The sequence below is a fragment of the Bos javanicus genome, chromosome 3, assembly GCF_032452875.1.
Source record: "Bos javanicus breed banteng chromosome 3, ARS-OSU_banteng_1.0, whole genome shotgun sequence".
Lineage (NCBI taxonomy): Eukaryota > Metazoa > Chordata > Mammalia > Artiodactyla > Bovidae > Bos > Bos javanicus.
In genome coordinates, this window is record NC_083870.1 from 15,815,351 (window position 1) to 15,827,774 (window position 12,424).

The 12,424-nt window shown below is 51.2% G+C and overlaps 1 protein-coding gene across 4 annotated transcripts; it reads left to right on the top strand.

The window, feature by feature from the left end:
* The first annotated feature begins 1,631 nt into the window (after nucleotides 1–1,631).
* Nucleotides 1,632–11,687, top strand: PMVK (phosphomevalonate kinase). 4 transcript variants are annotated; one of them, XM_061404585.1, is made up of 5 exons: nucleotides 1,632–2,031; nucleotides 4,487–4,550; nucleotides 7,116–7,268; nucleotides 9,883–10,012; nucleotides 11,163–11,687. In XM_061404585.1, the coding sequence occupies exons 1-5, from the start codon at nucleotides 1,937–1,939 to the stop codon at nucleotides 11,297–11,299; spliced, it is 579 nt and encodes a 192-aa protein (XP_061260569.1). In that variant the 5' UTR covers nucleotides 1,632–1,936; the 3' UTR covers nucleotides 11,300–11,687. The 4 variants fall into 4 exon arrangements, with proteins under 4 accessions (XP_061260569.1, XP_061260586.1, XP_061260576.1 ...); XM_061404592.1 differs by lacking the exon at nucleotides 1,632–2,031 and adding an exon at nucleotides 6,484–6,599 and having other exon boundaries at nucleotides 4,492–4,550; XM_061404602.1 differs by lacking the exon at nucleotides 4,487–4,550 and having other exon boundaries at nucleotides 1,948–2,031.
* The last annotated feature ends 737 nt before the right edge of the window (nucleotides 11,688–12,424 follow it).

Genomic DNA, 12,424 nt, shown 5'->3' on the forward strand with positions numbered 1-12,424 from the left:
GCAGGGTGGGCTACTCTGTTGCCATGCACAGGCTCCTCACTGTGGTGGTTTCTCTGGTTGCAGAGCACAGGCTCTAGGTGTGAGGGCTTGTAGTTGCAGCACTCTGCCTCAGCAGTTGTGGAGTGCAGGCTCTAGGGCTTTTAACGGTTGTGGCACACAAACTCAGTAGTTGTGGCTTGCAGGCACAAGAGCCTGGTTGCTCTGTGGCATGTGGAATCTTCCTGGTCCAGGAATTGAACCTATGTCCCCAGAATTGGCAGGCAGACTCTTATGCACTGCACCACCAGGGAAGTCCAACAATTCCATATTTAGATTGTTGTTCAGTCGCTCAGTTGTGTCCGACTCTTTGCGAACCCATGGACTGCAGCATACCAGGTTTCCCTGTCCTTCACCATCTCCTGGAGCTTGCTCAAACTCACGTCCATCCAACCATCTCTTCCTCTGTCGTCCTCTTCTCCTCCTGACTTCAGTCTTTCCCAGCATCAGGGTCTTTTCCAACGAGTCGGCTCTTCGCATCTGGCACTTAATAATAAATGAAGCGCATTTTGTTATATATTTTCCTCATTTCCTTCTTAATACAACCCTGTGAGATGGGAACTCAGAGTGACTTGCTGAAGGTCACATTCCTGCCAAGTGCTGGGATGCCAAAGCTGGGATTACAATTCCACTGTAGGCTTCCTTCGAAGTGCATGCAAATGTGCAGTGCTTTCAGAGTTGCTTACAATAAAAAAAACCCTTCCCAAAGTCCATTCTTTTTGTATCTGACCACTCATCATTCTATTTTCCTTAGCTGCTTCTGTGCCATCTTTTCCATGTTCAGAGAATTAACGGTTTCTCCCAAAGGAGATTTGCACACCTCACTTCTCTTTACATGACAGCATGTAAAACAGAAGCAGTAATGGATTGCAGGCTGTTTTGACAAATTCAGAGAGATACAGGGCAGCGAGCCATAGCTAAAGACAACTCCACTTCCTTAACTGGGGCTGGCTGGAAGCGGCTGTGGGCAGAGTCAGAGCTGGGAATTCAGGGTTGAGACAGATCACTGCCCCTTATTTTGCCCCTTGAACTCCTAGTTGAGAGCTATACTCCAGATAAAACTAGATAATCTAGTCCAGGAGTGGCTTCAAAGAGTCTTTTAAATTTATTTTATTCTAAGCTCTCTGGCTTCAGAAAACTTCTGGAGAGGAAGCCGCGGCTAGAAAACCAACGTGAGTTTTCTTTCCTAGCTTAAAGGTTCGAACTGCGGTAGCCTCACTGACTATAAAACCTATTTAACAATAAAGTACAGCATGTTTGACTAAGCCCTGCCCACCATGACGTCACAAGGACACGCCCCTCGAGTCCTCGCCTTATTTCGCATCCAGAAACACCTATTTTCACTGTGGGGGGCATATATGGATTTGCTTTAGCACATGCATTAAAATGAACAGATAAACAGGGAGTACTGAAAGCTTTCGCAATATAAACAAGTTTATTCTTTTTTGGGTGTGTTTGTAGGATTATGTGGCAGGCAGTGTGAGGTTCAGTTAGGAAATTTTAAGACGTCACCACCCCGGGAAGAGAATAGTTGCGTTCAACTCCCTCCTCCCCACGTGTCACGCGTGTCAGCTAAGAAGGCGGGGCCGTGACGTCAGGTTGTGGGCGGGTTGGACGATTCCAAATGAGTTCTGGTAGGGGAGCTTCTTTAAGGGAGAAGGCTGCCCTAGGAATTAACATTCTTTCTCTCCATATTCCACTTGCGCAGGCTTTAATTTAAAACCACGGAAGCACGTGTGCTGGCTGACTGTCGTCTCCACGGCTATGAAGAAGACGGCGGCGGGGGCGGAACCCCTCCTTGTTGCCGCTCCACCGAGTGGCCGCGTCCATTCTGGGCCGGTGGTCGGATTTAAGGGGTAGGGAAAAGTTAGCTTTAGGGATCGCAAAGCGTGGTGACCCCATGGCCCCGCTGGGAGGCGTACCGAGGCTGGTGCTGCTGTTCAGCGGGAAGAGGAAATCCGGGAAGGACTTCGTGACCGAGGCGCTTCAGAGCAGGTGTCCGTGGGGTGGGGAAGGAGGAGGACCGGGAGACCCCGAATCATGTGACACGAAGGGTGTGTTGGGGTGTGATGGAGTGAGCTTTGGAGTTGGGGTCCTCAGGTTGCAGGGCAGAAGGAGCACTGGGTGGCCAGAAGTGGAGGATTGTCACCTTCAGGAAAAACAGCAGTCTACACACACCCACCTCAAAGAAGCAGGCGGGCTATAGATCTTTCAAGAAGTATTAGTAACAGTTGCTACCAAGGCGCTTTTTATACACCATTCCTAATCCTCCAGAGAGTATTTTGAGGTAATGTACAGAAGAAGAAACTGAGTCACAAAGGATTTGCCTCAGACCACACCCCAGGTGTACCTGACTCCACAGACAAATCCTTAGCTAGCACTCCACCTAGTTGATGGGATTTATTGAGCCTTTATTGTTTGCCAGATACTGTTGTTAGGTACTGTGTGGTATTTTCAGTCAGTATCTTCATTTTGCACATGCAGAAAAGGAGACTCTGAAAAGTTCAAATGACAAACCACCCAAATCTGCCAGGAACACAAAGTAATTGGTAGATCCAGGACTCAAATTCAGCTTTCATCTAGCTTGAAGGAATGAGTTCTTTTTGCTTTTCCCCATTGCTTCTTTAATACTTTTTTGTTTAAGTGTCTTTTTTTTTTTTTTTGGCCTCTGCTTGCATGCTTTTGAGACTTAGTTCCCCAATCAGGGATGGAATCCCAGCCCTTAGCAGTGAAAGCGTGGAGTCTTAACCCCTGGGCCACCAGGGAATTTTAGCAGGTTTTCTCCCAAAGGAAGATGTTCTGTGTAGGAGCATTTTTTTCTGGGTAAGGAGAGCACAGAAGCCAGAGAAGGTGGAGTGGGGCTTCTCTCCTGTTGAAGGCCAGTGTGTTGAGGGTGCTAGGAGGCTGCTTTTGGGAACCATGGGGAGTCTAAGAGGTTGTGGAAAATCCAAGGTAGAGTTTGCCACCTGAATCTTTCACCACTAAGTATCTGCCACCTTTTTCCAAGTTACATTTCTCCACCCAGCACATCAATCAATTTGTGGTCAGAAGCACAGACTTGGGAAGTAGACTGCTGGGATTCAAATCCTGACTCACGACTTTATTCAAGTATGATCTTGTCCAAGTTTCTTATGCATTCTGTTCCTCAGTTTTGTCATCCGTGAGTTGGAGATAATAGGGTGATTGTAAGGATTAAATGAGATAATGTGCACAACTCTTAGCACCTAGTTACAGGTATGGCTTCCCAGGTGGCTCAGTGATAAAGAATCCGTCTGCCAATTCAGGAGACACAGGACATGTTGGGCTTTGATTCCTGGGTCTGGAAGATCCCTGGAGTAGAAAATGGCAACCCACTCCAGTATTCTTGCTTGGAAAATGCCAAAGACAGAGGAGCCTGTTGGGCTACAGTATTTGGGGTCACAAAGAATTAGACATGACTTAGCAACTGAACACACCTGCACAGGCACTGGGACTAAACATTGGCTTGTATTTTTATTTTACCAATGTGTGCGTGTGTGTGCTCAGTCGTGTCCGACTCTCCAGCACTCTGAACTGTAGCCTGACAGGCTCCTCTGTCCATGGAATTTTCCAGACAAGAATACTGGAGTGGGTGCCATTTCCTACTCTAGGGGATCTTCCTGATCCAGTGATTGAACCCGTGTCTCCTGCTTTGACAGGCGGATTCTTTACCACTGCACCACCTAGGGTGCATTTTACAATACTGGCTTTGTTACTAGTACTTGACTTGCAGTGGCCCTTGGGGTGAGTCTGTTTTCCTCCCTCAACCTCAGTTTCCTCACCTGAAACATGGAAATAAGAACACCCACCTCACCATGTCAGTGTTTAAGTGAATCTGTGAGCATCTCACAGTCAGGGCAGAAGTCATGTATCTTTTTTTTTGGCCATGTGCAGGCAGGATCTTAGTTCCCTGGCCGGGAATTGAACCCCTACCCCCTGCAGTGGAAGCATGGAGTCTTAACCACTGGACCAATAATGAAGTCCCCAAAATCGCATAGCTTATTCACATTGTATCACCTGGATCCAAATATAATATCCAACAGATGGCTGGTTGAGTAAATTGAGCAAGTGAATGAATGAGTTGTTATGTGTGCAGACCAAGTCCTTAAAGACTGAGATACCCCTGGCTATGAGAGAACAAGTTCGGGAGCCCAGCAGTAACCAAATCCACCCTGAATATTCCTGGGATCTTCCCACTGTAATTATACGTTTATTTGTCTTACTTGTTAGTTTCAGGGCTTTTTCACATTTGAGTTTCATGTTAATCCTGTGGGAGACAGAACAGACATTGTTACCCCATTTTACAGATGAGGATATCAGGGAAGTTGAGACCTGACAAGGTTATATGGGTACTGACATCTGACATGGGGCTTCACTCCTCTGGGGCCTGGAAGCCTTAGGTTAATGGGGTCCGGCTCTCCCTGTCTCACAGGCTAGGGGCTGATGTGTGTGCTATCCTCCGGCTCTCCGGTCCACTCAAGGAGCAGTACGCTCAGGTAGGTGGCAGCTCTGTGGCACCTGGTGGGTTGGAAGGAGCCAGCTCCCAAGCTTTGGTTACTGTGCTGTCGCTTGAGTCACTAGCAGGGTCCCTATGACCCCGTGCTGCAGGGTGACACACAGCTCTCTGCTTTCTATAGGTGGACCTATAGGGCGACGTTTTCCATTTAAGTTTCTTTCCCATTGGCCTTACTCACTTCAGGCCACCTTCCCTAGAGGATGTTCAGGAAAATGTGTCCAGAAAAGGCTGTAGATGTGAGTTGGCAGCTCTGATGCAGTGTTATTGGTAACAGTCTGTACCCTTGTTCAAAAAATATGACACAGATCACCTCCCTCGCCCCCTCTAAAGTTGGCCCGCCACAACCCATGGAATTCTCCCCTTAGAAATTTAATCACATGACTTGTCAAGTTATATTGTTAAGTGAAAAAAAGCAAGATGTAGAACAGTGTATAGCGAACACTGCTGTTGCTAAGTCGCTTCAGTTGTGTCCAACTCTTTGTGACCCAATGGACTGTAGCCTGTGAGGCTCCCCTGTCTATGGGATTTTCCAGGCAAGGATGCTGGAGTGGATTGCCATGCCCTCCTTCAGGGGATCTTCTAGACCTAGGAATGGAATCCACGTCTCTTACATCTCCTGCATTGGCAGACAGGTTCTTGACCACTAGTGCCACCTGGGAATACTGTAGAGAATGCTGCATTTATATAAAAATGGGGAAAATTGTAAACATATTTGCTCATATATTCAGCCATTCAACAGATACATACGGAGTGCATTCAGCACCATTCTGGACGCTTGGGTTGTGTAAGAGCCTGGGCAGGATACATAAGAGACTGGACTACTGGCTGCCTCCAGGAGGGGAGCTGTGTGGCTGGGGAACAGAGAACGGAGATGCTTCACTGTAAACAATATTTATTTTTTGAGTTTTGAACCATGTAGATTAAAAAAAAAAATAGGACTGTAAAAAATAAACAGGAATCTCAGAACCTTAGATTTTAAAAAGGGAGCCTGGAAGTTGGGATCAGCTGCCCACACCACGGAGAGCCTGCGCTTGGCTTTTGCTTGCATTTCTGCCCTTGACCTCTAGGTGTGTCCTTGTACTTACGGTTCCTTGGTCATCTGGCCCGTGTCTGGGCGGCTGAGTCCACGCAAAATGAGTCTGTTCCCTCTGCCATTGGTCTTCTCCCACCAGCACAACAGACGCATTTGTAGGGTGGCAGCCTGGGGGGTCCTGGGGTAACAGAGTCAGTGGTTTTCAAAATCTTTTCCTCATTGGAACCTTTCCCAAGTGAAATTGGATGCAGAGATTCTTTGTATCCAGTAGACAGACTGGGAGCAATTTTGAGTGAGGGGGAGGGACTCAGCCTTCCCCAGTGGGGCTTGACACTTCCAAATCCCAGGGCTCAGAGGAACAGTTTAAATACCACTGGTCTGCTTCCAGACTTCCCGAATGAGGCCCCAGTCCAGACTGCCGAGCCAGGCTGGAGGGTGGGGTAGGGCCAGTGGGCAGGAATTGGCGTTTCTAAAGCCTCAGTGGGAGACTCTGATAGGCCAGCCTGCCCCTGCTGTTTTTAAGTCCAGCGCCACTTCGTGCCTTACACCCATTACAAAACAGATTCAAAATGAAACGTTAACGCATTGATGTCTTCAGTTGCAGTGGGGACTGTAAGTGACAGGCCGACCATAATGCCCCTGGCAGCTAACCTTCTCCCATGGTAGAGTTCGTGGGAAACTAGTTTATAAATGGGAGATGGCTGTTGGCCTCACCTTGGGACTAGGTGGTAGTAGTGATTTGACTGGCTGGGCCACGGCCCCCGCAGTTTGCCCATGAAGAGACTGAGTGGGGAGAGGGTCTTGCTGCATTGAATGCCAGGGGAGCTGAAACCTGAACCCTCCCATTCTGGGGCCCTCTGATGGACCCCGTTGCTTGCAGTGTCCCTGGAGAAAGGGAGGCCTGCCTGGAAGCAGCTGCCCAGGGCGTCAGAGCTGCCCCTCCTGCCTCAGGGTTCCAGGAGTGCCCGGAGCCAAACATAGGCTGACTCAGCAAAGGTGCCCGGAATTGGGAGTGAGGAAGGGGATGGGGGGAGGGGAGAGAGACAGGGAAGCCGGGTCTCCTGGGCTTTGGGATGGGGACAGACAGTGCCAGAAGGCGTAGTGGAAGGACACGGAGTGCAGTGTTTTAAGACTTCCCACTTCTGGGTGAAGGCTGAGCCTGTGTGCCCAAGGGAGGCAGACTAATTCCAGGACTAGTTTAAGCCAGAAATAATTGGGAAGGTAAAACCGTTGCAGAAGAGAAAACCACATCACACATTTAAAGGCAAGCCAAGACAGTTTCTGGATGACCTCAAGACTTTTCTTCCATCTTTCTGCCAGTGCTCGGGATTTCTCAGTTTCTAGGCTGCTTTCCCTTGCAGGCCTCTGTCCTGGCGGCAACCTCATGAGTCCTTGCAGCAGCCCTCAGGGAGGGCGGGTCAAGGTGGGGGTGGCGGGGCACCCTCTTTCTGTTTTAGGGGAGACCAGCGAGGTTGAGAGGCTGGTGGCATAAACAGAATGTGCATTGGGCAGGAGCACGGCTTGGACTTCCAGAGACTTATGGATGCCAGCACCTACAAAGAGGCCTATCGGAGCGACATGATCCGCTGGGGCGAGGAGAAGCGCCAGGCTGACCCAGGCTTCTTCTGCAGGAAGATTGTGGAGGGTGTCTGCCAGCCTGTCTGGGTGAGTGGGCTCTATGGTGGCACTGAGAAAATCTGTTTCCCCAGCCCTCCGTCCCTCCCCAGGTATGTCCGTTTCTCTCTCTCCACGGCCACCTCCCTGGCCCAAGGCCCCGCTCTCTCTCACCCAGACAACTGGAGTAGCCCCCACACTGGCCCCTGCTTCGGCTCTTGTCCCTTGTGATCCATTCATCACACAGCAGCCAGAGTGACCTTTTAAAAACACAAACCAAGTCATGTTTGGAACCCTTTGTCCTGCCGTTCTGATGGAGAATTGAAATCTTTAACGTGAACTTCTGGGCCTTGATTGATCGGCTCCTGCTGCCCTTCGAGCCTCCTTGTTCCTTCAGCTGCAGCAACATGGGCTTTCTCTCTGTTCCTGAAATAAATCAACCTCCTTCTGGAATCAGGGCCTCCACCCGTGTCCTTCTACCTGCCTGGAGCGCTCTTCCTTTCTCTCTTCACCTGGTTCGGTCCAGCTCAGCGTCCGTGGCGCCTCCATCGGGAAGCCTTCCGTGATGCCCAGGTCCTAACTGGTGCTCCCTCTCAGGTGCTCCTGTAGCTCCTTACCCTTTCCCTTCCTCATTCTTTCAGGCAGCCAGTGGCACCTTCTTGTACCAGGACTGGTTCCAGGTGATGTGGGGATACATCATGTGAAAATCTGAAGTCCATACTCTCAGGATACATACATTGTGGCTGGGGGTAGAGGGAGTTAGGCCCTAAATAAATATAGAATATGTGGAGATAGCTACTAAGGGGCAAAAGAAAGCAGGCCACAGCTATGAGGAGGCCCTGGTTGCTGCTTTGTTAAGGGTATTAGGGAATGCCTCACTGACATGATAACATTTGAGCAGGACCTGCAGGAAGTAAGGGGTGACCTAGATGGAGTTTTGCAGGTGAGAGTTGAGTGGCAGGAGGTGAGGTCAAGTCATGCAGGTTCTCTGGAAGAGCCTGGAGTTTGCTCTGAGTGAGATGGGGACTCACTGGAGGGTTTTGAGCAGCGGAGAGGCATAATCTGATCGTAAGTTATTTTAAAGATGATCTAAGATTTAAGAGGTACTTCCTGGCTGTTGGGAGGAGGGCAAGAGTGGAAGCAGAGAGGCCAGGCCAAGGATCTTTCCACAGGACAGCAAAGTGGCCATGGCTTGACTCGGAGTGGCAGGGGAGTGGAGAGAGGGGTAAATTCTGTACAGGTTTTGAACATAGAACCAGTAGGATTTCCTGATATGATGGCTCTAGGGTGGAAGGACAGGCGACAACTCCAGGGATTTTGTTCTGAGCAGTTGGGCAGCTGGAGTTGTCATTTTCTGAGACAGGGATGATGTGGCAGAACAAGTTTGGGGAGAAAACCAGGAGTTTGGTTTCACAGTGTTAAGGTCCAGATGCAAGCTGATACGTGCTGTGATGGCCCGGTAATTAGTGAGGCTGCTGGCTTAGAGTGTCTCTCCCACTGGACTGTGAGCTCCCTGAGGGCAAGTACCAGGTCTGCCTACAACTCTACTCCAGGAGTCTAACACAGTGCCAGGCACACAGCAGGCGTTTGACACGTGTGTGTTAGTCGCTCAGTCGTGTCTGACTCTTTGTGACCCCAAGTACTGTTGCCTGCTAGGCTCTTCTGTCTATGCGTTTCTTCAGGCAAGAATGCTGGAGTGAGTATTCTTCCCTTTGTAGTATTTGTTTAATAATTGGCTGAGTGACCATGCCCGCAGCTTGGACAAGAACATCTTGTCTCTTTATTCACTGATCATTCATTCATTGACTGTGTGCTCCTGAATGCTCCCTGTGGGTCAGGCAGTGCTATGGGCCAGGGACAGAGTAGTGAGTGAGACACAGTCCTTCCCCTCATGGAGCTACTCTACAGAGCAGGGATCAGACAATCAACCCACAGAGAGATAATGATGGTTTAATGAATACTTAGTGGTCAGAGAATAAACAGCGTATCAGAATTGAGAGGGACAGGAAGGGAGCCAGGATGGTAGGGTCAGCTTGTCCCAGAAGGTGACATTTGAGCAGAAACCTCTCTGAAGTGAGGGAGCCAGGCAGAAGGAGCAGGAAGGGCAAAGGCCCTGAGGAGGAGACCTGGTTGGGATGTTTAAGAAAGGGCAAGGTTGTCAGCTGGACGCAGCAGAATGAATGAAGGGAAGGTGACAGGAAATAGGTGTCAGATCTTAAAGGGCCTTGTGAGCTGGGGTGAGAGTTTTGGATTTTATTAAAATGATGGGAAGTCTTAGAGGGACTTAGGGCAGGGGACTGACAAGGTCATATTTCCATTTTGAAAGGTGTTGGGGGCAGGGACTGATTAAGGTGTCTTTGTTTCTGGCCTGGGTTTGTTCATCTGTAAAATGACTGGCTGATCTGATTTCAGAGCCTGAGGCCTCTTCACCTCACAGCACACAGGGTGGGAAGAGCAGGGCTCAGGCTGCATTGATCAGGGAGGGATGCCTCAAGGGAGGAGTGGCTGTCCCTTCCAGCTGGTTGGGTGATCACAGGGAATGGGGCTACACTTGTCTGGGCTCTGAGGTCTGGGCTCCTGCTTACTGGGAGTGGGGCCTGGTCTCCCTCGCTCCCCTTTGGCTCCAGCGTCCTGTTGGTCACTGGTTTATGTTCTTTTCCTGTAGCTGGTGAGTGATACACGGAGGGTGTCTGACATCCAGTGGTTTCAGGAGGCCTATGGGGCTGTGACACAGACGGTCCGTGTGGTGGCCACGGAGGAGAGCCGGCAGCAGCGGGGCTGGGTGTTCACGCCAGGTGAGCTGCTCACAGCCTCTGCCCCAGGGCTTAGCATGCGGGCTGGCTGGCCCCCTTTGACCGGGCTACCCACCCCTATATTCCCGGTCTTCCGCTGTCTCCCTGGCAGGATGGGGAGTGTGAGCAGGGGGTTATAAAAAGGAGTCTGAGGTCTGGGCTCAGGAGTGCCTCCAGATTAATAAGTGGAGTTGAGTAGAGGATGGTGTCCTTGGGGTAGGGGTTTCCCTGTGACCTTGGCCTGGTTCCCTTACCTGGGTTGTCTTCTCTAGGCCAGTGGGCTTCTGGAGGTCTGGCTGGGACCCTCTGCTGCCCCTGGTCCTTCACCTTTGTGTTCCAGCCTGGAGGGGGCACTGACAGTGGGTCAGAGGGCAGGCCTGACAAACCTCACTCCTGTTTGATTAACACAGTGGGGGATGGGGAGAGGAAGCTCTCTAGATGGCCCTAGTGGTGCCAGCCCAGGACCTGCTCTGTGGCAGTTGAGGGACATAGCTCAGGTGTCTTCCCTGCCCCGGGTCACTGTGACTTGAGGGATCAGTGGGTCTGACTCTTCCTAAACAAGGTGAATAGCTTCCTAATGGCAACCCACTCCAATATTCTTGCCTGGAGAATCCCATGGACAGAGAAGCCTGGTGGGCTACAGTCCATGGGGTTGCACAGAGTCACGACTGAGTGTCTAAGCACACTCATCTCCTGGGCACTCACTCTGGCCTGGGCTAAGCGTTTTGAACACATTATCTCACTTTATAGTCACAGCGGACCCACCAGGTGGATGCCCTTGTTACCAGCCTCACTGAGAATGGCACGTGCTGCCTCCTGAGGGGCCTGAATTGGAGATGTCGGGATAGAAACTGACACGACTGGCTTTACATAAAATGAAAACAAAATTGCCATTTGGATTGTCTGTGGTTTGAGATGGCAGTGACAAGTGAAGACGTCAGTGGGCCCCTCTGCGGGGCTCAGGTGCTGTGGGCCGCTGAATCTGATGTCCCGGTATTTCAGGGGTGTGGGAGTGCCCTCTGGGGTGAGTGGTGCTTAGCTCTGAGGGGCTGAGGAGCATTCAAGAGAGGGTGGCTCCTTGTGGGGCCCGCAGGCCTCGATGCCCTGTGTTTGTTGGGAGGGACGGGCCTGACCTTGCCATACCTCTCTGCAGGGGTGGACGACGCTGAGTCAGAGTGTGGCCTGGACAACTTCAGGACCTTCGATTGGGTCATTGAGAACCACGGGGATGAACAGCGCCTGGAGGAGCAGTTGGAGCACCTAATAGAATTTGTCCGCTCCAGACTTTAGCCGGCAGCTTCTAGGAGCAGGCCAGGGGCCGCTGGGCTGAGGGTGGGCTGACTGTGTTGGACATGCGGTTGCTGATGCTGGCCAAGGTTGGAGAGCAGACAGAGGGCCTGGGTCAAGCTTTCTGGGGGCTGATAGGTGTCAGACAGGAAACCGCCAGGGACCTCATTTTGTCATGAAAAGGACAGCCCTGCCTCTTTACGAGGAGACTTAAAGGGCAGAGGGAGGGAGTTGGCTGTGTTTGAAGCAGAAGCATCACCATCTCCACAGGCGCCAGCCTGTCAGCCTGGGGTGGCCGTGATTCCCTGACTGGATGTTCTCAGCCCCTTGTTCTGAGCAGGAGTCTGGGGCTCCCCAGTGTGGATATAATAAACCTCTTTGGAGCACCTGCTCAGAACTGGACATCTCTCTTCCCAGATGACAGCTCAGCTTGCGTGGGGCTCCATAGTGTCTGGGTTGACCTGGTGGCTCTGGGTTCCTGCTCTGTCTCCCCCCTGGGCTGCAGCATATCCTGCAGAGGCCGACCTTGATCTGGGCCACTCGGGTAACAGGCCTGTGTATGTCTGAGGCAGGATTGGAGTCTAAGGGTCTCATCTGCTGGGATGGCCCCAAGAGAGGCTCAGTGTTCCACAGAAAGTGCCACCAGCAGGTACCCAGAAGGGCTGGGGTGTCATAGAAAGCCAGAGGCACCAGATGGCCAATGGATGGCCCTTGGTAACCATTGAGAGGCCCTGGGCAAGTCATGTAACCTCAGCTTTCCCATAGAAGTCCTTGGACTTGACCCCACTTATTTATAGAACCTTATGTGTGTGTGTGTGTGTGTGTACCAAGTCACTTCAGGCATGTCCAACTCCTTGCGACCCCTTGGACTGTCACCTGCCAGGCTTCTCTGTCCATGGGATTCTCTAGGCAAGAATACTAGAGTGGTTTGCCGTGCCCTCCTCTAGGGGATCTTCCCACCCAGGGATCAGACCCGCATGTCTTATGTCTCCTGCATTGGCAGGCAGGTTCTTTACCACTGGTGCCACCTGGGAAGCCCATAGAGCCTTATGCTGCTGCTGCTGCTGCTAAGTCGCTTCAGTCGTGTCCGACTCTGTGCGACCCCATAGACGGCAGCCCACCAGGCTC

What these genes read in the sequence shown, in the direction of transcription:
- PMVK (XM_061404585.1), top strand. Translation starts at nt 1,937, where the DNA reads ATGGCCCCGCTGGGAGGCGTACCGAGGCTGGTGCTGCTGTTCAGCGGG. An exon ending in GTGTCTGCCAGCCTGTCTGG is followed by an intron (nt 7,269 to 9,882) that starts GTGAGTGGGCTC and finishes CTTTTCCTGTAG; the next exon opens with CTGGTGAGTGATACACGGAG. An exon ending in GGGCTGGGTGTTCACGCCAG is followed by an intron (nt 10,013 to 11,162) that starts GTGAGCTGCTCA and finishes ACCTCTCTGCAG; the next exon opens with GGGTGGACGACGCTGAGTCA.